Consider the following 24258-nt stretch of genomic DNA (forward strand, 5'->3'; position numbering starts at 1 on the left):
GTCCCCCCCATTCCCCAGGGACTGTCCACGCCCAGCGCTGCCCTGTCTCAGGCCATGTCCATATTTAAGGCATTTTCCAGTGCAAGGCTGTGATTTTTACAGGATTTTTCTACTGGTAAACACCTAGCACTGATGTAGCATCAGTAAAGTGCTATGGCTGCTATAATACACAGTAGCAGCAGTAACACATGACTGTAGCTTCTTGAGGGAAGTGGGAGAAGCTATACAGGCAAGGGATCAACCAGCAGATCCTTCCTTTGTGCCAGTACTGCTAGGCTGGCAAACATTTTCTAGCATGGACTAGGCCTCAGCATGTGACCATCCCACTGAATCCCATGCTGGGTGCCAAGAACTGGATGCCAGTGGCCGTGTTTCCAGGTGTTCCACATGCCAAACTGGGCCCAGATGTTCAAGAGCTCCCAGCATGTGCTGAGTCCCCAAGAGAAACTGGCCTTAAAGACCTGCTTCCATGCACAGGACAGACCAAACCCGTAGTCATGCAGAGCACCACTGACAAATAGACTCAAGTTGGAAGGATTTGGAAAGAGCTGCTAGGGGAGTTTGCACCTGGCTTGAATTGGAGTTCCCTAGTCACAGACTTTGTAGGACGTCAGGCTGGTTTGTGAGTTGCTGTCTTTCACAGTGCCAGGCACCTGGTGTTTCTTCTCACTGGCTGCCACTGTGAACCTCTGGAAGGCTGACCAGTGCCTGAAGCTTTAGTACTGTGCAGAATCTGCCCTCCTCTCAACACAGCACCTGTGCTTTCATTAAAGAAATGTCTGCACATGCAGAAAACCAACATTATATTCCAGCTCATCCAGCTGGACAAAGCCCTCCCAGTATAAACCCAGTACAGCACCATTGTGATGAGCTTGACAAGGTGCCCAGAAGCCCACTGTCCTTTTCATCTGTAACGGGGTGATGAGTCTGAAACCTAATGGTGCCATGTAAAGGCCAACTCTGTTAATTATTTTGCTGCTGATCATAGTGGCAGAAAGACCTAGATAACAGCCTTTCTATTCTACATCAGTCCTATTGAGTTTGTTACCACTGTATCTGGACATCATTAGGCAAGGTGATGGCCATCTGTCTCATGTTTCCTCCCTCAGCTTCTCCCCTGGTGGAGACACGTGTGCAGGGAAGTGTTCAACTTTAGGCTTACAAGTAAGCTCACACACCCATGCACTCCCCTTGCTCTACATTTTTGCTACTGAAGGGCAGCTGAAGGGCCACCACCCTTGAAGGGAAGGGCATGACATTATCAATGACCTATAGGAGATCATGCCACAGTCTAGGGCTGGTATCTGAGAAAGTGGTTATTCACCCTCATTCCTCCCAAAGTGGGTCCCAAAGAGTGTCTCATCACTTTGTACAAGTTAAAGAGCTCAGCTGCCCCCACCCACTGGCTTCCCTGCTTCAGCAGCACCCTGAAAACAAGGCAAAATATGCTGAAGAGTGGCCAGGTTGGGGATCTGAATATATGCTAGGGGAGAGAGAGAGAGTGTGAGTGTGAGTGTGTCCTTCGTTGTTTCCCTGCTGAAGTCATTGGGAACCCCTCAGCTTTGAAGCAGCCAAAAGGTCATTGCAAACAGATTCTGGAAATGATCCAGCACAGAATTCACAGGAGCCAGGCACCAAACAGAGCATGTCACAAATACAGGCCTCCCTGCCAGGGTCTGCTCCTGCCTACTAAAGGCAAGGGCAGTTCTACAGGGATTTCTCCCTGCACCCTAGGAGATGGTGTGGTCCCTATTTTATGAACAGTTGTGTGTGTGTGGGGGGGGGTGTGGAATTGGGCCTGGGGAGCTGGGGAGTAGAAAGGAGCCTTTACTTGGAGAGTGCTGTTTCAGTCCATGCCAGACTGGCATTAACAGATGTCACCAGCTCATGGCAGCTGGCTGGCAGGCCTTCTCACCACTCCCAGGGCACAGATACTTCACTGCAGATGCCAGTACTATGTGCACTAATCCATTCAGTATGGGGAGTAAACAGGTCCAATCCCCCCGCCCCCCCCCCCCCGCCTGCCTGCAGTCCCATGGAGGCAGGGCAGAGCATAGTGCAAGGTCCCTCTCTAGCACAACTCAGACCAATCTGCATATTGCAAGGCTGTGCCAAGGCCCTACAGTCTCTGGGGAGTGGCTGGTGCAGCTCTCACTTCAGGTCAGCTCTGAGGGGACAAGGCTTTCATGAGACCAGTGGCCATGGCACACTCCAGCATATGGCCTGGAAAAGTGGCGTTGCCCAGGGCAGCAGACTCACCCTGCTGTTCTGCCCCATCTCTACCGCCACCCTGATCTGTCTGGGCTCACAGCAAAGAGGAGGAGGGGAATATAGACCCAAGCAACTCCCCTGGGGGCAGGGAAAGTGTGGGGCAGGGAAGATGCATTTTTAAATAAGTTAGTAGTGGGCACTAGTGCCCCTGGCACTCCCCCACCCCTTGCAGCCTGGAGGCAAGTAACAAGGATTGCTCAGACCTTGTGGCTGGCAGTGCTCTGTCCACTTCTCACTTGCCACGCAGTCAGGGTGGCTCTAGCAAACTCTGGGGCTTTTAGCTATTAATCAGGGTGCTGGCAGGGATAGCAGAGAGGAAGCACTTTGCTGCTGCCAGCCTGGGAGAGCTCAGTGCTCACTGTTCCCTTGCCCATCCAGGTCCTGCTGGGGCTTGCAGCTGCCCCACAGGCCATGAGCAACAGGGAGGGGATTTTACAAAGAGGGAGGAAGGCCAGGCCCTTGCTCCCGCTCCAGCCAGTTGCTGCTGGAGCCTGGCCAAGGCACAGCTAGGAGCTGAGACCTTTGCAAGAAGCTGCACTCATGGCAACCGGGGATCCCCAGCAGTTTGTTCCCTCCCTTCTTCCTGCCCACAAAGCAGGCAGAGAACAGCTGCTACAGGGGCCCTGTGGCTCATGGATTGGAAAGTGGAAGGTCTTTGCCTCTCTGGACCCTGTCATCAGGCCTGGGGCTTGGTTAGTGCCTCAGCTCCAAGCAGTGCTCAGGAGCATCCATTTACAGCTGGGGAAACTGTGGCACTGGGAGTGGTTTGCTGCTGCCTTTGGAGCTGGGACTGCAGTCATCTCCCCACTGTGCACCCAAAGTCCCTGGAGAAGGCAGCTCCCCCACTGCATGCAGTGATCCCATGGTCCATCCCTGAATCCTTTGCAGAGGCTGCTGGCACGGGATGGGGAAATGTTGCTTGCAAATGACTGATGAGGTGCAGCAGTGGCCGGCCAGAGCTGACCCAGTGGACAGCTTCATGCTCAGGCACCTCCTACTCCCAGGGGCAGGAGAGCTCCACACCAAGGAAGGAGATAAGGGAATGACTGGCTCTTACCACGGGAGTGTAAAACACAGCTGTACCTCCCCTGCCTGGCTTCCTACTTCCTCCTTAGCAGGAGGACCCCCTAGACCTCCATGCAGTGCAACTCCCCCACCCTCTGCCCCTCACGTTTGCTTCCACCCAGGACCTCAGGGCCCCACTGCAGAGGTGGTTTGTGTGGGCTGTCACTGGAGAGGGTAAACTAGCCCCAGCCTGGTGGAGGAAACACTCCCAGGAGCAGGGGCAGCCCTTCCATGCAGCAAGAAGCAGAAGCTCCAAGAAGCAAAAGCAGGAGCAGCCCCTGCTGGCTGGCTCCCAGGAGACTACTGACAGAGCCAGGTGCCAGGCAGGGATGCGCGTGATAAACAAACCCATGGTCAAGGGGAGGGAGAGAGGAATCCTTGGGCTGGGCCAGGTTATAGGCTCCCAGAGCAGGACCCATGGCGGGAAGCAGGAGGAGCCCTTTCTTTGGTTTATTGCAAAGCTCTAACACTGCGCCCCTCCTCCCTGGAATCCACCGCCGGTTCTACAGCGAGCAGCCAGGAAAGAAGATGTGCTAGCTCCCCCATGCACGCCCGGCACAGCACGCTAGTGTTCCTACCCTGCTCAGGACATTTGAGACCGCTTCCAGCACCCCGTGAGGCAGGAGCACACCCTCCCGGCCAGCCCGGGCAGCTGCTCCACCAGAAGGAAGAGGTGTCTCCCCCCCCCTCCAGTAACCAGCCGTTTCCTTGCCACTTCTTCCTGAGGATCCCTGGTACATGGCATTGGTTAGCTTACAAGACCTGAAGAGATGATAACGTACACCACGCATCTCGGCATCAGGAAAAGGCTAGACAAACTCAATGAAAACAAGCAATCCAAAGCTGGCGAATGCTAGAGTGAAGCCTGATTTTGCACACAGCATAGGTCCTCCAGGGAATGCCCATCACCACCCAGTACATTTACCTGCCGTTTCTGTCACAGGCAGTGCATAGGTCAGGTCTGTTTGGGCACCAGCCGGGGTAGAATAGAGCGGGCTGGGCCCAGCAAATGGGGCGGGGGTGGCTGGGAGAGAAAGGATGCTCTCACCAAAAGCAGTTATACGCTATCCTGGAGAGCTGGATTCTGTCCCTGCATTTGCCACAGAGCTGCTGCATAAGGCAGCTTAAACCCAGCTGTTCTGCTAGTGGCCCTTGCACTCACATTCTGGGCACCCAGCTTCTCTTCCCTGGGTCTGCTTTGTAGGCACTCCTGGGCCTCACAGGTGCTGCTGGGGAGTGGTCTGCACAGAAGCTGCTACTTACTGCCTTGCCACGTTCTCTGAAAAAGAATCAGGCTCAGGAGATCCTCTCGAAGTGTCCAGGCAGTGAATGGGAGTTAGGCACCCAAACACTTGGAGGGTCTGGCCCTAGGGAGGTCTCTGACTGGGCACCCACAATTAGGGTCACCTTTGGGCAACCTGGTAAAATGGGGATAAGAGCACACACAGCCTCCCACAGCTGCTGAGAGGCAAGTGCTTTGCAGAGCTAGGGGTGTGCCAGGATGAAATGAACCACCCTGGAGCCAGGACAGGGTTCAGGTGGCAGGTAGGAAATAAGGCTTAGGGCTGAACACTGAGTAATGAGGAAAAAAAAACATGCTGGACAAAGCCTGAGCTGCTGGGGACCCTCTGTCCTGAGCTGTACAAGAGCAGGGCCCTGGATGCCTCTGACAGCAGGGGACTGATGTCAGGAGTTCCCTTTTTGTTGGAAAGGCCTAATCACATGCCCGCACGACTACAGACTGCCTCACCACGCAGGTGCTGGGGCAGACTTCTGTGGCACAGGCAGCCTCCACTCAGGTATTTGCTAACTTAGGGGTATTTGACTTGGCAGCCTTCATGTTAATTTAAACACCAGTATTTAAATACTGAAATGCTTGGCGCAGGATCTTCCAACTCCCCCCACCTCAGCCGGGTAGGGGGCGGTGATAGCGAGGAAGAGGAAGAGGCAAACAGAACTGAGGACAGGGACAGCAGCAGTGGGTCCTCCAGCAGGAGCTGGAGCGACAGCAACATGGACAGCAGGTGAATTGAGTCTGTGACCCCACAAGCGGGGTGGGGATGAAAGGAAGGGGTTGCCTGGTTGGAGGGACCAACGTTTCTGTATGTATGGTGGGAGCGAGCGGATTTTGTAATGGATTATAGTTTTTCTTTGTGGTGTGATACTAGGAGTGTAGATGTATATATAACTTTATATATCTATAGCAGGGGTGGGCAAAATGCAGCCCGTGGACCAAATGCGGCCCACCAGCCATTCTATCCGGCCTGCAGGGCCCCTAAAAAATTTAGAAAATGAATATTTAGCTGCCCCTAGCTGCCTGTCATGCGGCCCTTAATGGCTTGCTAAAACTCAGTAAGCAGCCTTCCACCTGAAATAATTGCCCACCCCTGATCTCTCTCTCTCTCTCTAGTTTTATTTTCATATATATATAAAAATAAATTTAAACACCAGTATTTGGGGAGCCATTTCTAAAAGGGTTTCTCCCAGCTTGAAATACTGATTTCAAATACTAGGTTTTCCCAGCAGCCAGCAGAGCTGGGGTCTTGAGTTTCACAACACTCTCCCCTCTGTTAGCAGTAGGAGGTTGTTATCTGCTTTGTGGAGCAGCCCAAGCAGGAATGGGGACACACCCTCTGTACTTGGGATTTACGCTGCCAGGAAAGAAATGTTGAGATGCAGAGCCAGCAATCCCACTCCAGGCTCTGCAGGGTTGTGTCCTTTACTGAGTGCAGGCTCACTTGCCTCAGTCCTCAGCTCCTGCTCTGCCCTGGCCCAGCTGCCCATCTCAACTCTTGCCCTGCTCTTGCTTGCCTGCCTGTCTCCTCAGCTCCAACCTTGCTTTCTGCTCAGTGCAGACAAAATCGCTGGTAACTTGACCAGCCCAAAGCTAACAAGCCTTCTCTCAACATAGCAGTTTTTTCAGAGGTTCATAATTCAGGCAGATTTTCACAGGAACAGCAGCAGCAAGACAACATATGATCCAGCCAAGTTTCCAGGCCCCACTTTAAAGAGTGGAAGTGGCCGAGCTCTTTCAGCAAATGGCTAGGATGCTGTTTTTCCCTAGTGAGGATCCCAGAAATGGCTGACCCAGTGTAACTGAAATGGAGGCAGGCTGCTGGCCTGGGTGACTTCTAATTGAACGGGTGAAGGATGGCAAAACTTAAAAGCAACAGAAAACTTGATCTTACAACCGTAAGTATCACACAACCCCACGCCTAAGTGCCTCTTCCTGCACCACTGATCTACAAGATGCTCATCTAGCTCCTATTACTACAGGACATGTCCAGCCTCCTTCCTTCCCCACCCCTCCTGAAGCAGGGCCGGGGTATCCCCTCTGATGTAAAGAGGGGCAGGTGAGGGACACAGATGTGGTGGCTGCCTTTGCAGCAGTGCTGTCCTGGGCTCTGACTCCTGCCCATATTACATAAAAGCTCCTAGTGCTAACTGGCCCAGTGGGTGGGTGGACTGCAGCATCAGATGGGAATATAGTTCCCACTGGGCCTCAGTAGCTAATACTCTAATCCAGTGATTTTCAACTGAGGTGTTACAGCAGCCTGGGGTGCCATGAGATCCTTTTCAAGGGTGCTGTGCACTATTAGCACTATGAGGTGTGCAAACACTTACACTGGATTCACAAGAGGAACCCAGAGATTTCAAATCAGAATCCATGTTGTCAAAGACACCCAGACCTGTTCTGATCTGAATCTCTGCAACAGGAGAATTACTCTGTTGCTTTTCCACAGCAAAAAGAGTGAAAGTGAAGAGCTGGCAGTTTCTGAGCGCTGCCTTGAGTCTAATAGGGTTGCCTCAGGTCTACAACAGTTGAGAACAACCGTTCTAATCTCTTCATGTGGTTTGCATGGTGTTTTGTAATGGGGTCACTAGCTCAAGCAAGTGCATCAGTGCACTGTAACTGGGGTCAGGAAGACAGCTTCTAAATGAAGTCCTTCTGCCACAAAGGGAGTTTGTGGAAGAACAGGGAACTGAACTCAGACACACCAGGAGAATGCACTCACCACAACATCTTCTTTCCTCTCTATGGCCAACAAGGTCTTTATTTTTGTGCCAGCTGGGTGGGTATACTTCAGAAGACCACCCCATATACCCTTCAGCTAGAGAGACAGCTGTTCTCCAGAGGAAGAAAACCCATCTTTTCTTTAATGGGGACATTTCCTTAGATATTACTGTAGTAACATAGGCAACCTGAGTATCAGGGTGGAGGAAAAAAAAGAGCGACCCAGAGGTGCTGCTGTTGTGTCAGGAGTGGGTCACCCCATCCCCCCACCAGGTAACTTCTCCTGCAGAGAAGACCAGGGTCTGGGCACGACCAGGCTGCAGTCAGACCCAGCTGATTGTATAACTCCAAGGTTTGAAGAATAAGTGCTGTATCAGGCACCTCGTCCCAAGCACTTGGACTCATCAGTCATTCACAGAAGCTGCTTTGGCATGTGGGGGCAGCGCTGTCATCCCCTGAGAGTCCTGATTTGACTTTTTTTTTTTTCTTTTTTTCCTTTTCAGCTCCAGGGGAGCAGAATCACTCTAATCATCCATGGTGGAGCTGCCCCAGCAGGCAGGAGGCCTGGGGGGTGGGTCAGTTCTGCTCCCCCGAGCCCAAAGACAGTGCTTTCCTGCTGCTGCCAGGTCTTCCACTTGGCCAGGGCTGCTGAACAAGGACAAGATCACCTCTTCCTGCGTTGGAAATGCCGCAGCAACCACTGGACAACGAAGGGCCATGCAATGAGGAACAGCAGGGTGCGGGCAGAGATCTCCAGGGGCCATCGGGATGGCTTCTGCAGAGAGGAAAGACAAGGGCATGGTAGGGGAGAAATGGGCAAGCCTGGGCACCCCAGCACGTTCCCAGATGTGGGGCACAGCAAGACAGTAGGAGTGCAGAGACTGCAGTTGCTGCACTTTGCCACATAGGTCCGGGTCTTTTTTCTACTAACTCCTGACCTCTCCAGTGAAAGGACAATGCCCCTTACAATTGCCCTGTTAGACTTCACAGCCCCCGCCTCCCCCAAAGACAAGCACCCCCACATGCTTTTTCCAAAGTAGAGCAGCTGAGACAATATTAAAGCCCAAAGTGGCCACCAATTTTCTGTCCCCATTGCACTGAGATCACTGCATGTGCATATCTACCACCTGCCCCTCTAGAGGACGGAGAAGTGAATACTACCTCCATGTCACAGACAGGGAAACAGAGACAGAGACAAAGGCCAGACTGTGAAACTTTTGCTTGCTGCCCCAGTGGGCTCTTTGTGAGGGTCTGCCCTGCAGGAGAAAGGGGCTTGCGACTGACCCAAGATCACTTCAATCTGTGGCAGAAAGGGGATTAAGACCCAGGCTCCCCCTGACCCTGTGTCCCTGCACACACCTGTCCTTATTCGCTTTGGCTGCCTCACCTTAGATACCAAGGTTGTAAGTGTGCTGGACTGGTTAGGGAGCAGCAAAACATAGATATAAATCTCACCAACTCACTGTGCCCAAGATCAGCCACAGAGCAGGACAGGGCCTAGCTGAGAGCTGGCTGTAGGTGTACACTGGGTATGGCTCACCAGCCACTGGGGCTGGGACTCACAAGAGTGGACCAACCCCAGCCCCTAGCTCCCCCCATCCACTGAAAGCATATCACAGTCCCTCTGTCCCAGGGCTTCCTCCCTCCTATGCTGATCCTCTCACACAACTGGATCTAGCTCCCCAGCAAATCACTCATGGCTACAGTGCAGCTCTGTCACATGGCTGAGGCAGGGTTGCAGTAACTAAGGAGGTCTGCCAGGAGCATGGGCCTGGGCACCAACACTGGTCTGAGAACTGTACCTGTCCAGTGAAGGAGGCAAGTGGCTTGTCAGGACCTTGTCCAGACACGTTCACCTGAAAGAGAAGCAGGCTCTGACTGGTGTGGCCTGGACTGGCTGGTAACAGGTGCCAACTCCTTGGCCACAGTGGTATCTGCCTCAGAAGCTGGGAAGCTGCGTACTGCAACTAAGGCTCAGCCTCATCTCCGTGTAGGAGCATCACTGCCATTTTAAGGGCATGCTGAGGGCCTATTCTACTTCACAGGCACACAACCCTGAAAAGGAGCCCTACACTAAGTCCCCTACCACAAGGGCCAGAGCAGAACCCTCTGCCTGAGAGCCCTGCAGCTCACATTGGGCTCCTAACTCCAGGACTTTCCTCAGATTCTGAGGATAAGGCCATCTGCTTCCAATCTTAGCCAGGTATACAGGGTACCATGGGAAACAGCCAGTTCCCTCTCTTCATGAAGCCTTCTGTGGCCCGAGCAGTGCATCCCCATGTGTCAGTCACATACCTGTGCGGCAGTCACAGTTTCTAGATGGCTCAGCCTCTTCATAACGCTCTGCATATTGTCCTGCAGGGCATGGATAGCTCCAGCCACCTGCACATCCAGCTCCAACCTCACTCCTGTGCTCCTCTGGGCCTCAACATCAGTGTCCAGGCTGCCTCCGGATCCCCACTCTGCTGTGGCAATTTGTAGCTCTGTGTGGCAGGAAGGATGGACAAAGAGGCCAGAAGGATAGGTTAGACAAGATTGCCATCAGCTTGCTAAACACTTATGAGCCTAAAGCAAGGTCTCTGCCCCAAAGCTGATCATTAAGCCACACCTTGTAGGTCAAGGACTGTTACATCAGGAGAGAACAAGGTTCACTGGTGGAAACCCTATCAAATACATGCCTCAAATACAATCCTCACTCAGTGGATTTTGTGAAGGTCAGACAGGATAGGGTCTGCTGGGAAAGACACAGGGATGGGAAGGGTGATAACAGTTCTCTCTACTCTTCTTTCCCCAGCTTCTCCCTTCTCTAGACCATTTGCTCCCATCACAGCTGAAGCCAACAGAGATTGATCCTCATTCCACTGGTGACTGACATGACACAATATGGCACGGTCAGCTTGGTGCCAGTACATGGGTGTCCACAGCACAGCCACCAGTTCCTTGTTGCAGACTCTGTCCAGAGAGAGAGCCCCTCTCTGTCCCTTTGGGGGTGTATGACACGCATCAGTGCTGGTGGGAGTTTGCCCAGACATTGCAGCTAGACAGGATACCCTTCTGGCCACTGGCCTGTGACTGAAGAGTGGGGAGGTTCTGTGTCCTACAGCAGCCCCTGGAACTAACCAGCCTGGCTGTGTGGAGCATGTGATCTAAGTGACTCTGGGCTTGGAGCCTCCACGGGCCCATTCTCAGAAGAGCTTAGCTCCTTGTGGGTCCTAAATCAAAGTAGCCAGGGCTTCAGAAATGCTGAGAAGCTCATCTACTGCATCCAAATCATGCAGCAAGGCAGAGGGGGGAACAGAAAGAAACTAGCAGAGCTGCCTCACTCCCCTCCCACCTGTCCTGGCAAGCCACCTCTCCTAAGGTTATACTGCAGCCCCCTGTGCCCTGTGCCCACCAGGCCAGAACCTCAGGCAAGAAACTGCCCCAAGAGGAGCACTGTTAGCTGGGCCCTGTCTGTGACTGGGAGCAGACCGAGGACTTGGCATTGCTGACAGATTGCCTCACTGCCCAAAGTCCTCACCACCCTGGACTCCACTGCTCAGCAACACCATCATTCTCCTGTAAGCCACGCAGACAGGAATCATGGGATGGGTGGGGAAGGAGCCAACCAACCCCAGAGTTGCTTGAAAGCCCTGTCCCCACCTTCCCATCCCCAGGGGCTGCCTTATTCAGCTTCCTTACATATTAACCTCCCAAGGTCAAGCTGTCTGGGATGGTTTTGAAGAAATATTGGTGCAGGAGATTGGCATGGATGGGACCAGCTGTGCCCAGGCAGGACACCAGCCCCACCCTCACCTGAGCCCAGCCTGCATGGGTGGGGAGTTACACCCCGTAGGAGTGGGAAAAGCAGTGCATAGCACAGGGTAGAGACACTCAGCACCTCCTAGGATCGGGGCCCTATGATGCCACTGAATTAACCCAGTCCTGCCCTGAGAGATCTCTTTGAAGGGGTGAATGTTCACTCTTCATTCTCTCTGCTCAGACTATGAGACACCTGCCCCCCTCAGAACTCAGCCAAGACCACCCAGTTCAGTTAATTAAGGACATAAATTGCCAGCAGTTGCTGCTGTCTGGGTTGGATTTGACCTGACACCCCACAGGCAGAAAGAAGAGTCTCTTCTCTGATCAGCACCCTTCTGCAGGTTTTCCTACAAGAAACTAGACTTGCCAGGACCCCCCCACCCCCAGTGTTTCGCCTCAGTCTTTGCTTCCCCCAGATAAACTTCCCCCACAGATGCGGTGAGCTGCTCACACCCCACCCACAGACTGTCAGCTTGCCAGAGCTGCCTGTATCAGAGTAGATTTTACTAGCTCCAGCCTACCCACTTCCAGAGAAAGCCCCTGAGGGAGGCAAGCTCAATCCCCAGTCCCACATGAGTACCTGTTGCACCCACCTCTCTCAGTGCCAAGACCCATGGGGCTTCTACTGCTTCTTCCATTTTGTCTTCTGCCTTCAGCCAGCTCTCCTTCCTCAGTCATCTCTAGTGCAGAGAAAGCAAACCCATCGGCCTGGATGCTGCAAGGGCTGCTCAAGGAAGAGCTCTGCTTGGCTAGGAGCTGACCAGCCTGCACAAGCGGAAATAGAAACAGTAGCTGCTCTGAGGCTGGGGGCTAACCCATGGTTACTAGTGGGGCTGGTGAGAATGTGAGGCATTTGGGGACTGGGGACTCGGGGGTAGGGGAGTGGGGCTGGCATTTAGGTTAACAGGACATTGTCTGGGGTTTGGGAGGGGGATTGGTGCCTTATGCTTAGGGGAAGGCACTAGGGAAGTCATCTCCTAGGGTCTTCTTAGTTATGCCACCTACGCATTTGGTGGCCTTGGACAAGTCCCTTCCCCCTCTGTGCCTTACCTCCTCCATACGTACAATGGAGCTAACAGAACACTCCAATGACTTGCCTTCACTATCACCCTTCAGCTGAGGCTCTCAGAGCACTTTATTGAATACCTGGCTGAGGCAGGTTTGAGAGAAGTGACTTGCTCAAAATCTCACAGCAAACCAGCCACAGGGTTAGAAGAGAACCCAAGTGCGTGAGTACCTCCACCCGCCAGGTTGCACTTCCTCACTACAACACACAAGACTTTCCAGTGTTTGACACTGATGGCACAAGGCACAGCTGAAGACACAAAGCACTGTTAAGGCTGGGAAGCCCAACTTGCTAGGTGCTATCTCACAGGTCTATTAGCTCAGGACCTGTGAAATACCACCTAGCAAGTTAGGCTTTAGCATGGACTCCCTGCTGTGGTCTTGGGGCAACCTGCCAAGTTCCCCTGTTTCTGTGGAGTGGGCTGGAAAGGTGCATGCAAAACTGTGAGAACTAAAGTGCAGTCCATGCAGCTCATCAGCAGCACAAAGAATTACCCAATAACATTTGGGGTGAGACAGACTGGACTGTGGTCTGCATAATTCCTAGAGGCACACCAACTTGTACAGCTAAAGAAGGCCAGCCCCTAGCTTCCTGCCCAGTCATGCTCCTTCAACATCCTTAGGCAGCTGGCTCTCTCCTAGCTGTGGCCATTCTGGGAAGAGAGGAGGAAAGACCACAGGTATGGAGGAAGGAGATCTCACTAGTCCTGGGTGGTGGGAGTGGGTGAGGGGAGTGATGCATGCAAAGGAGGCCTTTCTGCTCTCTCCCCTATCTCTACATGGTTTAGTAACCCCAGTGTTTTCTTTTCTTACCCATATCTTACCCATGGCAACATCTGCAGCTCTAAAACTGAAAAGGCAGCATGGGCCCAGCCTCTACATCCCTCAAGGTCTATGTGGCTTGGCTTTGGGGATGGCAGCGAAACAGTGTTCCTGAGACTGGAAGGGGCATTGGGGCTCCATAAAAGTGGCACAAAGGCCAGAAGGGAACCCAGAGCCTGGTGATCAGTGGCAGGGCAGGGCAGGGCTCCTGGGGTGCAGGCCAGGCTGAGCAGTTGGTGGGTGAGTAGCTGACAGTCTCTGGGGAGCCAGGAAGGATCTGTTTTGACTGTGGGGCTGCTCCTTCAGCTCCTCTCACATCACAAGCAGCATTACCTGGTCTGCCTCCATCTGCTCCAGGGTATCACAGAACACTTCGCTCTCTGAGTCACTGGTCAGCTGGCTGTTCTCAAGTGCCTCATCAGCACAGTCCAGCCCTCCTCCTGCAATGGGAAATACACAACTCAGCACCAGGGGAGGACAGAAACTCTCCGGAAGAACACTGGCAGAGTCACACACTTGTGGCAGTAAAGGAAACAGGGCTCAGAGCTACTAACTCTAATCAGTGTCCTTGGTGACCCTGCAGCCATGGGATGGAACAAATCTCTTGAAAGGCAAGAAGTTAAGTCAAGACCTGTGTGCAGAAGGCAAGGCCAGAGGGTGCCTAACACTCTGCCACTAGACCCTGTCACTTGGGCGAGTTGCAAGCACTTCACTGGCTTTACAACCTGATCTGTATGAGAGGGACAAGCATCTTTCTCAGCATGCAGAAAGGGAAACTTAGGCACAGGTAACAGCGAGGTCAGAAGCTGTGGGGGACAGACTTGCTCCCTGTCAGGGAGCCAGTAGCACAAGCAGGAATCCAGGCTCCTGACTTGCACACTAGGTAATTCTTCATCTCCAGGCACAAGAGCAAGGTCATAACCCAAGGTTATGCATCACTTGCCTCTTCAATGTTTACCATAGGGCAAGGCTGATCCTCTCATGTGCAGCTCCTGGCTGAGAGGAGGAATGCTGCTGGAATGGGACTTGCAAACAGGAAATACCCCAGCTGGCTGGCAGCTGGGAGTACATGCAGGGCGCATGTTGGTTTGGCGACAAGGCCCCTAGGTGCCCTAACATGCAATTGATGATAGCAACATCCTAGCACTGCAGCACAAAACAATCTTTCAGCCAGGAACACTGCCACCCCCTGCAAGTGCTGCCTTCCCACCTCCACCTAGCACTGAGGGCCAGCTCATTTCCTTGCTCGGATTTATCCCTCACAAAGCCAGTCTAGCTGCAACCCATAAAAATAAAACCCAAACAGCAAGTGAATTGCTGGTGGGGCCATTCCCTGCCCCTGCACAGTAAGAGCCAGGTCCTCTGCTCCAACCCAGACCCACAGCTACCTGAGAACACCTTCAGTTAGTTGGCTGCCCTTCAGCTAATAGCTCCTGCATGGGGGCATGACTAAGAATGCCTTCCCCAGGCTGAAGGCTTTACAACCTGTACCCAAGAAGGATCAGTCTGCTCCCAAAACAGCCAGGGGTGATACATGCAGTATTGCAGCAGTGCTGGGCACTCTCTGCTGGGAGGAAACACAAACACTAATTTCTTGGGCAAGAATAGCAGGGGAATGAGGCAGGGTACAATTACACAAGGCAGAAATGGTCAGGGCAGGGGTTAATGTGTCTACCACCCTGTGTAAGGAGGGTGTGGATTTCCCCCTATGTCCATGCTATGGTCTCTTGTAACAGAGAACCAGAGGCTCCTGTTACTTGAAGGGTGAAGGAGCAGCAGGGAGAGCCCCCGGGAAGGGGAAAGCTGCCCTTTATGAGTGGCCAGGGAACAGGTATTTGGAGATTTACTTGCTATAAGTACTTACTGCAGAACCAGCTGCATGGCAGTAGCACACTGGACTAGTGCCCTGCATGGGAGACAAGCTACTGATATAGCAGAGGCCAGCAACCGTTTCCTTGAGGGTGAGCTAGCAAGCTAAATGATGAAGCACATGTGGGCATGGCTTCCAGCCATATAAACCTAGGGCCTGAGCCACAGTGGGCAGTTTGGTTCAAGGAGCTGCTGAGGGAAGAGCGCCAGGGCAGAAGCAGTGCAGAGAACCTCCTGGCTGATGCCTGGACTACCCTAGGAGAAAAGCAAGTACAAATGCTGCTGATTAGTAGGAGAACAGAACTCAGGACAGGGGGGAGCAGAAGGATACAGCAAGGAGCTGGGACTTAGGCTTAAACCCAAGCATAGATTTATGTTATAGACTAAGGGTTTATTTTGGGTTAGAGTTCTAAAGGGGGGGGCTTGTGGAAGGCACTATGAGGGACGGCTTGGAGGTCCTGTTAGTATCCTAGGGGCATGTAATCATCTTGAGTCCTGCTAAGGGACAGGCTGAAGGCACAGGCATAGGGCCTGGGGCCAGAGGGCCCAGAGCCCAGTGGCTAAGCCTGATAGGACAAGACTAGGGCTCTACTGGGCAGACAGTCATCTTATCACTGGACCAAAAGAACAGCACCCCCTCCAGAATTACTAATAGCTACAGCTATAGTGGCTAGATTCCCCAAGGAGCTTCATCCCAGCAAATACATGATGGATGCTGATAAGGTAATTACTCCCATAACATAGCTGGGGGGTGAGATTTGACTTGCCCAGGGTCACTTGGTAGGTCGGTAACATTGTGGGATTAGAACCAGGAGTCCCATCTGCCTATCCCTTGCTGTAGCCATTAGCAGCAGCAAGTCTGCCACCTGTATAAGGCATATCTTTATCAACACTGTAAGTACAGCTGCTGCTGGAGCAGACAGCTTGTCCTAGTCCCACACAACTGACTTGCAAGCTTAGAGGCTGGGTGACATGCCACACAAGACTGCGTCTTCCACTGCAGAGGCACAAAAGCCAGTGCAGCCTCCCCTGAGAAGGTGCTACCTGGAGGCATTGAGAACTCGCCCAGGGTCTGATCCTCTTGTTTCTGTTCTCCAGAGGGAGGTTCCTCCACATGGTTCCCAGACAGTCTCTCCTCTTGCCCATCCTTGGTAGGTTCAGGGTCCTTCTCCTCTTTGTCTGCGCAGAAGTGGAGTGGTCAGAATAGCCCATAAGAGATCAGCCTTTGGCACTGTAATGTCCTAAGCAAAAGGCTCAGCACTGCCAAGCCCCATTCTGCTGAGCAGAGCCCAGTCCCATCTCTGCTGAGTGAATGAAGACTTGCTGATAGCTGTACTACCAGCTGGCCCCCGTCTCCACTTACCCACAACCAGTTCTTTGGGTGCCTATGGAAATGCCCCCTGGAAAGGCATCCAAGCTGCACCACTGTGCCCAGACTCCCCTGCTGGAGTGGGTAAAGCTGGGATGCTTTCCCACCAGGACAGAGAGCACAGCCTACCATCCCTCAAAGGGTCTATAGCAGTGATTCTCAGCCAAGGTGCTGCAATTCTGTGGGGTGCTGTGAAATCTTTGAAAGGTACCACTCAATTTTGGCTCTATAAAGTGTGCAAACGCCTATCCTGACTCACAAGGCAAATCCTGAGATTTCAAATAGGAATCCATAGTGCCAAGAACATTCTGCCCTGCTGTAGGCTTTCTGAGCTGTCTGCAACAGAAGAATTGCTCTGTTTAATTTTTCTGTATTCAAGAAATGAGTGGAAAGCTAAAGAGCTGGCATTGTCTGAGGGGTGCTTCAAGTCTCAAGAGCTACAGGTCTATGGAACCACTTCCCCACAAATATGGATGTGGGTGTTTGCACGGGGGAGGGGTGTAGGGCAACAAGCCAAAACTCATGGCTCATATGCACCCCCCAGTCAGAGCAGTTCCAGGATTTGAGGGAAACGGCATTCTGTATGGTAAAGAAAGGGTGGGGTGGCAGACCTATGCAAACACACCCTGCATTCATGGGCAGGGACCAACGGATCTCAAGTGCAAAGTCTACCCCAAGAAAGCATCCCTGGGCACACGGGAGACATGAGATGGGGCCATCCCTTCCATACCACCTGCATGGAAGGCAGAGCAGTTGTCTCTCAGCTAGACAGCAACAGCCATAGAACAGCACACAGCAGAGAGAGTGGCTTGATGCTAGCATAAGCTTAATTCCCTGGGAACCCAGGGGGGCAAAGCAGAGTCAGGAAAGTGCTTCTTGATTTGGGATCACAGAAGATATAGGGCAAAGCCTGGTCTGGCACAGGCAATTCCATCTCCATGAGGATGACAGAGGTATCCCATGTACCAACCACCTTGTGGTGTTAGACAAACACTTGCCTGGAATGGCTTGGACAGGGACAAACCTGCCTTGAGCAGGGGGTTGGACTAGGTGACCTCCTGAGGTCCCTTCCAGCCTATCTGAGTCATTGTGACTGGTTTTGGATAGGAGCAAACGCTGCCCAGATATAGACACTGTATACCAGCCCTACCAGTGAGTAGCCTGGAGCATCCAGATCAGGTCCATAAGGAACAGCATGTGCCAGGGACACCCCTAATCCTAGCAGGCAGCACCTTCATTATCACTAAGATCAAGGGCTTCCTGTGAGCAGCTTGATCCAAGATAAGATGTTCACTAGAAGCAGCATTCCAGACTCAACACTCCCTAGGACACCCCTGGCTGCTTGAAGGGTTGGTCAGTGACTCCTTTATTACCCACCCCCTGACTTGTCCTCTCTGAGCTCAGATGTGGCTCACTGCAACCTCCACAGGGTTAATCTGTATCTTCAGCACATTTCGCAAGGGCTGTGGACTCTGAGCCCTACCATGTCCTGATTTGGCTGGACAGAGTGCCTATGTAGGGAGGCTGAGCTGCAGGGGTAGCTGCCATAGCACTGCCTTTTGCCAATGATTTCCTCAACAGGGGTTGGTTGTCCTTTAATTCTCAAATACAATGGCACAGGAGCTCAGGCCCAGGCCTTCCAACAGGCTTGAAGCCTCCCAGGCCCCAAGAGTAGTGCTGTCAGGGTTAATCTGGGGTAGGAATGGCCCTACCACATCCCCACAGGAGTTACTGCAAAGACAGCCAATTGAGATGTCACAGGATGCTTTGGGTCAGAGAAATGACTGGTGATGACATCACAAAGCCTCATGCACTGGCACTGTCCACACTGCTGGGAGGTCAAGGTTGCTGTGAAGGGTGACGCAGGGCAGGCACTCTGGTGTCCTCTCTTGCAGGGCTCACAGAAAAAAGTTTGGTGCTGTCCATCAGCTGTGGGGGAAAGTGAGCCTGTGGGGAAAGAGAGCCACAAGGCTGAGGAAGGTGCTACAGGTATTTTATTGTCTATGGGGGATTTCTGTCAAAGAAACTCCTATCTTGTACTGCACAGTGGAATACTGCTTCTTTTCTTGAGCTGTACAACTCAGATTAACAGGCAGGGAATCCTACTACTCCAGCTTGTCTCTCACTAGGTCCTGTATCCCAAGATTGATAAACAGGTTGGAGTGGGGAAAAGAGAAGCCATTTTTGGGTGGCAATTTTAGGCAGCGGTTTCCAACCTGCCTAGACTCAAGGCACTCTGCATGAGACTCAAGGCACCCCTCAGAAAGTGTAAGCTTTTAGCTTTCACTCATTTTTTGGATACAGAAATAGTACAGAGCAGTTATTTTCTGGCAAAGAGCACAACAGCTCAGACTGTTTCTGATGCTATGGATGCCAATTTAAAATATCAGGGATGTCCTGTGAATCATGTGTTAGTGTTTGCACACATCACAGTGCTAATGTTGTGGGTCTCCCTGGTTGAGAAACACTGGCTTAAGGTTTTCAGCCAATAGCTACTCTGTGTTTCCAAAACAGGTCACGTGTGCTCTTAAATCTCCTAAGTAGTGCTGAGGGAGATTTCAGAGGTCTAAAGATGCCTGAAGTTAACCCCTAAAATGTGAAAGTTTTAACCTGCTGTATATATGAATCAGATGACAAGTTTGTTAATAAATTCAAGAGTTCAAACAGCTTTCCATTATGAGCACCTGAAGCAATTTTGTTTTAAAACAGCAAAGATTTTAATGCTATTAAGATATCCTTACTAAAAATACAATATAACCCCCTAGCATTGTCTGGAAGTACCCCTGTTCATATCTGTTTACAAGTGAGAGCAAAGTTACCTGCCTGCTTACCCATGGCAGGATTCGGGCCATTGCTTTCCATATTCTTTTTTGTTTGTAGAAGGTATAAGGTTGATGTTTATAGCACTTTATGAACCGACAACACGATTCTTTACCTGAGCAGCATTTTAAAATTAGTTATAAGTTTTTACCTGAAGCTGCTTGTACTTGTACAAGCTTCTGAGTTGGGTTTCTAAACAAGCCTTCAACTGAATTTAAAAGTTAAGAATTTAACATACAATAACCACTGCACTGTTTGTTTTTTTGATTGGCTGAAGTTATGATTGAACCCCACTAAAGACACTGCCCTGTCTTAATCCTCTGCATCAAATCTAAGTTGACAGCCCCCTTTCAGAATCATTTACACGGTGAGAATTGGCTGCCAAGAACAGACACACCATTAAATTGGCAGAAGCCAGCACTTTAGGCTCAAAATTTGTGTCCTGGGGGCACATGGAGACGCTAAAACACATTCCTTTCCTCTAAAGCAGGGGTTCCTAAACTCTGACAGACTGAGTACCACCAATTTAAAATGATACAACCTCAAGTACCATCAACAAATTTGTCATATAAAGTAATTATAATAAATCTGTTAATGCATACCACTAGACAGGTGGTCTGCGTACCACAGATTGGGAACCAGTGCTCTGGAGTTCAGAGAGTACGCCAGCATGCAGCACTACACTGTCCAGCTACAGGGAGAGAGCCAGGCCAGCTGATGCCCCCTTACTGCCTAGTACTAGGGGACTCTTCCCTGCTTGGCATTCAGGGGGGTTCCCTCTGAAGCAGATGTGAATGCAATAGTCCAGGAGAAAACACCAGACTAGAGGGATCCCTGGGGACAGACTGCGAGTACTCTACTGAAGTCAGTGAGGTTTGACAGGTTACACCTGCTAAGGATAGATCCCATAGTCCAGTCTAAAGCTGCTTCTGTCACTAACTGTGTTCTAGTGGCTAGGCCCATCCTCCTTGATGAACCGATCAGGAGCAAACCCCCTATTGCTACCCCATGCTTGGCTCCCAGTTCAGAAGTCTGACTCAGTGCTGGTTCTCATGTTCGGTTCCACAGGCCAGTCTTCACTGCCCTGTTAGACTGGACATCAGCAGCGGCAAGACAGCAATGCTTCAAAGGCATGAACTCTGCTCCCGAATGCAGGGAGTACAATTTCTGCAGCAAAACCCTGGTCCATGAGGAGCCGAGCTGCTCACAAGCCAGAAGCCCTGCTCAGACCCTCTGTGCATGAGGCAGGGCAGGAGTCTTCAGTCAGCACAGCACAGCTGGAGGCAGTTCAAGTAACTTTGCTGTGAACTCTCCTTGTGAGGAAGAGACTTGGCTGAGCTGCTTAGTGCAATGTTTTGAAAGGCCAGTCACACAGGCAGTGGTGAATGATGGACTCCTACCCATTTAACCATGGACGCTCCAGATTGCATGAGTCAGGTTCAGCCAAGTTTCCCTGGCTTGTGGAAGGTCAAACATACTGCGCAGCTGGCCTGTCACTAGGCTGCATTTAGGGCCCCAAGCTCTGTGGAGATGGGTGAGAAATGGAGGGTGGAGCCTGCTGGAGAACAACACAGCTTTCATGCAGCCCCACCCACCCACTCTAGTAGAGGAGGGTCTTGGCCAGTTCCACATGATCACAGATGGCACGAGCTACAGACACGTGCATGGAGAAAACAGAGTAGACAGTCTCCTCCGCAGCAAGGCCAATTCCAGAGGCAGGAATCCCATTTGGGGCGGTAGCAAGAGGCTCCACTTCTGCTATCCAAACCCACAGACCCACCAGCAGCTTGTGCACCATGACTGCTGAGCATCGGCTGCGCTGCCTGTCAGGACACTGGACTGGAAGACTGCAGAGTCAAGGCTGACTGGGAGAGGGAATATGGTCTGGGGGAAAGGGCACTAGTCTGGAACTTGCAAGTTTAATTCCTCAATGATGCTGGCCTTAGCCATCCTGTGCTCAATTCCTCATTTGTGCAGTCAGGATGCATGCATTGTCCTCTAGGCAGGGGTGTTGAGAGAGGAAGGAAGGAAGTGCGTGAGAGGTCAATGAGAAACCAGGACACAGAAGCCAGGAAAAGGGAAATGTTCTACGGACAAGACCACTAAGGCACTGAGGTGAAGAGACTTGCCCAAGGCCACACAGCAAGTCAGTGGCAAAGCTGGAAATAACCTAGGGCAAGGGTCTGGGAGTCAGGACTCCTGACTAGTAGAGGCCATTGTCCCTGACTCAGGTCCCTCCCACTGCTCTGAGAGCAGACAGGCTTACCAGCTTTCCTCTTGAAAAAGGACTCTGGGGGCCTGGGCATGTCATGTATCACATCGTAGAGAGGCTCGAAGTACCCAAACATGTGCTCTGAGGTCTTGTCCATGGGAATCGTGTCGATGATCTGGAGAGAACCCCAACAGCTCTCATGTTGCCACACTAGCAGACAAAAGATACCATGCCCTGGCAAAGGTCATTAAGCCCCTGGGACAGGAAATAGCATCTATGGAAGGGTTGGGGAAAAACTAACAGCAGCAGTTATTGTCAAGGGAAGTGGGAGGGAGCTCCAAAAGCTTCCCTCAGCAGCTTCTCGCATGATGCCCAGGCCTCTCACTTCTCATATGCAGCATTCCCTACTCCAGATCCAGGTCCCCCAAATCTCTTTCTCACTGTTCTAACCTAGGCTATCCCCAGATGAAGGCTTCTCAGCAGGGCCAGCTTGTGAAGCATGGCCTGAGCTCCCTGAGGGTGAAGCTGGGGGCACCGAGCTCGGGGGCACTCTCCCCTCGAGGAAGGCCTCTAGAGACAAGCAGGCTGAGCAGCCTGGCATGGCACGGCAGCAAAGAGCTGTACCTTCTGAGCAATTTTCTTCATCTCCGAGATATAGGCAGCCATGGCCTCCTCTTTAGACATCTTCCCCAGGCTGTTCCATGCATCCCTGCCAACCAGAAGCTTTCATTACTGATGCCCCCAGGCCTAGGCAGCACCCCAGAACACTCCTACCACGTGGGTGCTGCCTTAGCCTTACCATTTGTACCGGCCAATGGGATCCCAGAAGCCAGGTCGGGGGATCACACAGCTGCCCACTGTTGCCTGCTTGTAGTAGCTGTAGAACCGAAGCATCTCCTCATAGGAGGGGCAGTAGGAACCTATGACACGGGCAAAGTCATTAGAGCAGGGCCAAAGGAACTCACCAACACGCCACTTCCTTAGCACCATTATGGGCAGGCCATGTCCTGCTGTAATGTGCCCATCAAATTCTGCAAGGCTGGGCTGGTGTGAGGCACCAGAAGCAATACTTGGACACTGAGCCAGCACTAACCCTTTGCCCCATCCAATACCATGTGGCTGGACAACAAGCAAACAGAACAGAGCGACTGGAGTCCCTGGGAAACTTGCAGCACCTTTCCAAGATGCTGAGCCAAGAGACCCTCAAATGGAAAGGTGTTATTGGTCTACAGTGGAAGCAAAGAGGAACACAGTCCAGGAGCAGAGGGCATGCAGGGACACTGGCCATTGTTCCTTCGTTATTTCCTTTCCCTTCAAACACAACTGAAGCTTCATGTGGCACAGTATCTAGCAAAGAGACCTAGAGACAGATATCTGGCCCAATTTATGACATTGCAGCACCTGCTCCAGTCTGTGGTACGGAGAAGCGCTCAGCTCTGCTCAGCATCCCGCCACTGGGTGCTGCTGTGACACAGCCAGTTAAAGGTCCAAGTGGTCCAGTATTCTGCCACATACAGGATACCACCCTGAGCCCAAATGAGTCATGCCTTCAAAGTACCTGGGGGCAAGGACCTCTGTGACAGAGCCCCAAGCTAAAGCCCTGGAGGTGTAGCCAAGGATGGAAGTCAGGCACGTATGTGCAGCTACTGCTAGGAGAACCAGGGATGACTCATACCATGGATGAAGGGCCCAAATCCTCCCCTGAACACTTCAAGGGGAGCAGGATCCAGCACTTTGCCCTACAGAGCCCCACTGCAAGACTCAAACTGGGGGCACCCAGGGATACAGACTCTGTGCCGCATGCTGGGCTAGGCAGGAGTAGGAGCAGGTTGGGGGGATGCTATTAGAGCCTCCCACAGGGGCCAATCAGGGGAAAGGATCTGGCTGCACTCAGCAGGGAAAGTGGCAACACTGAGGCCTGAGGCAGGCAAGTGCTAGGCTGTCCCTCGAAGCCCACAGGGCACAGTGTGCCCAGCATGACACACCCTCCACACCCAGCCAGACTCACTGTTCTTGGGCAGGCCCTGGATGACCCTGACAGCAGCCTGGAACTGCACCTGGTAGTCGGGTGCCGGGGGCTCCATCCCCATCCACGCCTGGGGCCTGCATGGGAAGCACAGCCAGGATCCTGTATCAGCAGGGGCAGGCACAGAGAGGTATTCCTAGGCAGCCAGGGGGGCAGACCCCAGCTTGGGCAGGGCACGGGTCCCCCACACCCATATCCCCCTCCTCCAGGTCTGCAAGGGCATGCAGCGCCGGGGGAGCCCAGCCGCCCCTGCCCCTCCAGCCGCCAATGTACACCACCCTGCCTGCCCCTGCCCCGCCCCGCCCCCGGTGCACGCACCCAGCCCGCGCCAGGATCCGGCCCCGGCCCCGGCCCCGCTGTTGCGAACAGCTGATCCCCCTTCGTCCTCCACCTTGAGCCGGGCTGTGCTGGGGGCGGGATAAAACCCCCCCAACCAATAGAAACACGCCTCTCATTAATCCCCTTCCTTCAATGGTGCAAATACCCTTCCCGCTCCGTCCAATGAACATCAAGCTTTAAAGCACGATGCAAATTAGCCCCTTTGCGTCGGAGCCAATCCGCGCTCAGGGAAGTGCTCCCCCCGGAAGGCGGCGCGCAAGGAGCGGGCCCTCGTGGAGCGCTAGCGCCGCCGGCGGGGTGTGGCGGGAGCTGCAGGGCAGCGGCCCCTGCCGGCGATGTTAGAGCATGGCGGCCTTTGCAGCGGGGCTGGGGACGGGCCCTGGCCTGGCCTCTTTGTGGGCTGCAGGCGGCGGGATTGACTCCAGACCGCTGTGCTGCGTGGCAGTGCCATAGGAGCAGGGGAAGGCAGGCTGGAAGGGACTTCTCCGGGTCCTCGAGTCCAGCCCCCTGCGGCAGGCAGGGTCAACCCCTGGCTAAACCAGTTCAGCCGCTGCCTGTTTACCTTGCTCTTGAATTTTGTTTCC

The 24258-nt window shown here is 52.7% G+C and overlaps 1 protein-coding gene across 3 annotated transcripts; it reads right to left on the reverse strand.

The window, feature by feature from the left end:
• Positions 1–7373: 7373 nt before the first annotated feature.
• On the reverse strand, positions 7374–23747 carry ACBD4 (acyl-CoA binding domain containing 4). 3 transcript variants are annotated; one of them, XM_090044312.1, is made up of 11 exons: positions 23654–23747; positions 23318–23412; positions 22109–22229; positions 21934–22018; positions 21364–21484; positions 15974–16087; positions 13373–13479; positions 11746–11917; positions 9647–9834; positions 9154–9207; positions 7374–8126 (listed from the first exon to the last, which is right to left on the reverse strand). In XM_090044312.1, exons 2-11 carry the CDS (start codon positions 23397–23399, stop codon positions 8016–8018), a joined length of 1155 nt encoding a protein of 384 aa, XP_089900438.1. In that variant the 5' UTR covers positions 23400–23412; positions 23654–23747; the 3' UTR covers positions 7374–8015. The 3 variants fall into 3 exon arrangements, with proteins under 3 accessions (XP_089900438.1, XP_089900437.1, XP_089900439.1); XM_090044311.1 differs by having other exon boundaries at positions 15953–16087; XM_090044313.1 differs by lacking the exon at positions 9154–9207 and having other exon boundaries at positions 15953–16087.
• Positions 23748–24258: the final 511 nt, after the last annotated feature.

The sequence above is a fragment of the Crocodylus siamensis genome, chromosome 4 (assembly GCF_052110815.1).
Source record: "Crocodylus siamensis isolate JL-2025a chromosome 4, ASM5211081v1, whole genome shotgun sequence".
Classification (NCBI taxonomy): domain Eukaryota; kingdom Metazoa; phylum Chordata; order Crocodylia; family Crocodylidae; genus Crocodylus; species Crocodylus siamensis.

What these genes read in the sequence shown, in the direction of transcription:
- ACBD4 (XM_090044311.1), bottom strand. Translation starts at nt 23,399, where the DNA reads ATGGGGATGGAGCCCCCGGCACCCGACTACCAGGTGCAGTTCCAGGCT. An exon ending in CTTTTTCAAGAGGAAAGCTG is followed by an intron (nt 16,088 to 21,363) that starts GTAAGCCTGTCT and finishes ACTTCTGCGCAG; the next exon opens with ACAAAGAGGAGAAGGACCCT. An exon ending in AGCAGATGGAGGCAGACCAG is followed by an intron (nt 11,918 to 13,372) that starts GTAATGCTGCTT and finishes CCGCTTGTGCAG; the next exon opens with GCTGGTCAGCTCCTAGCCAA.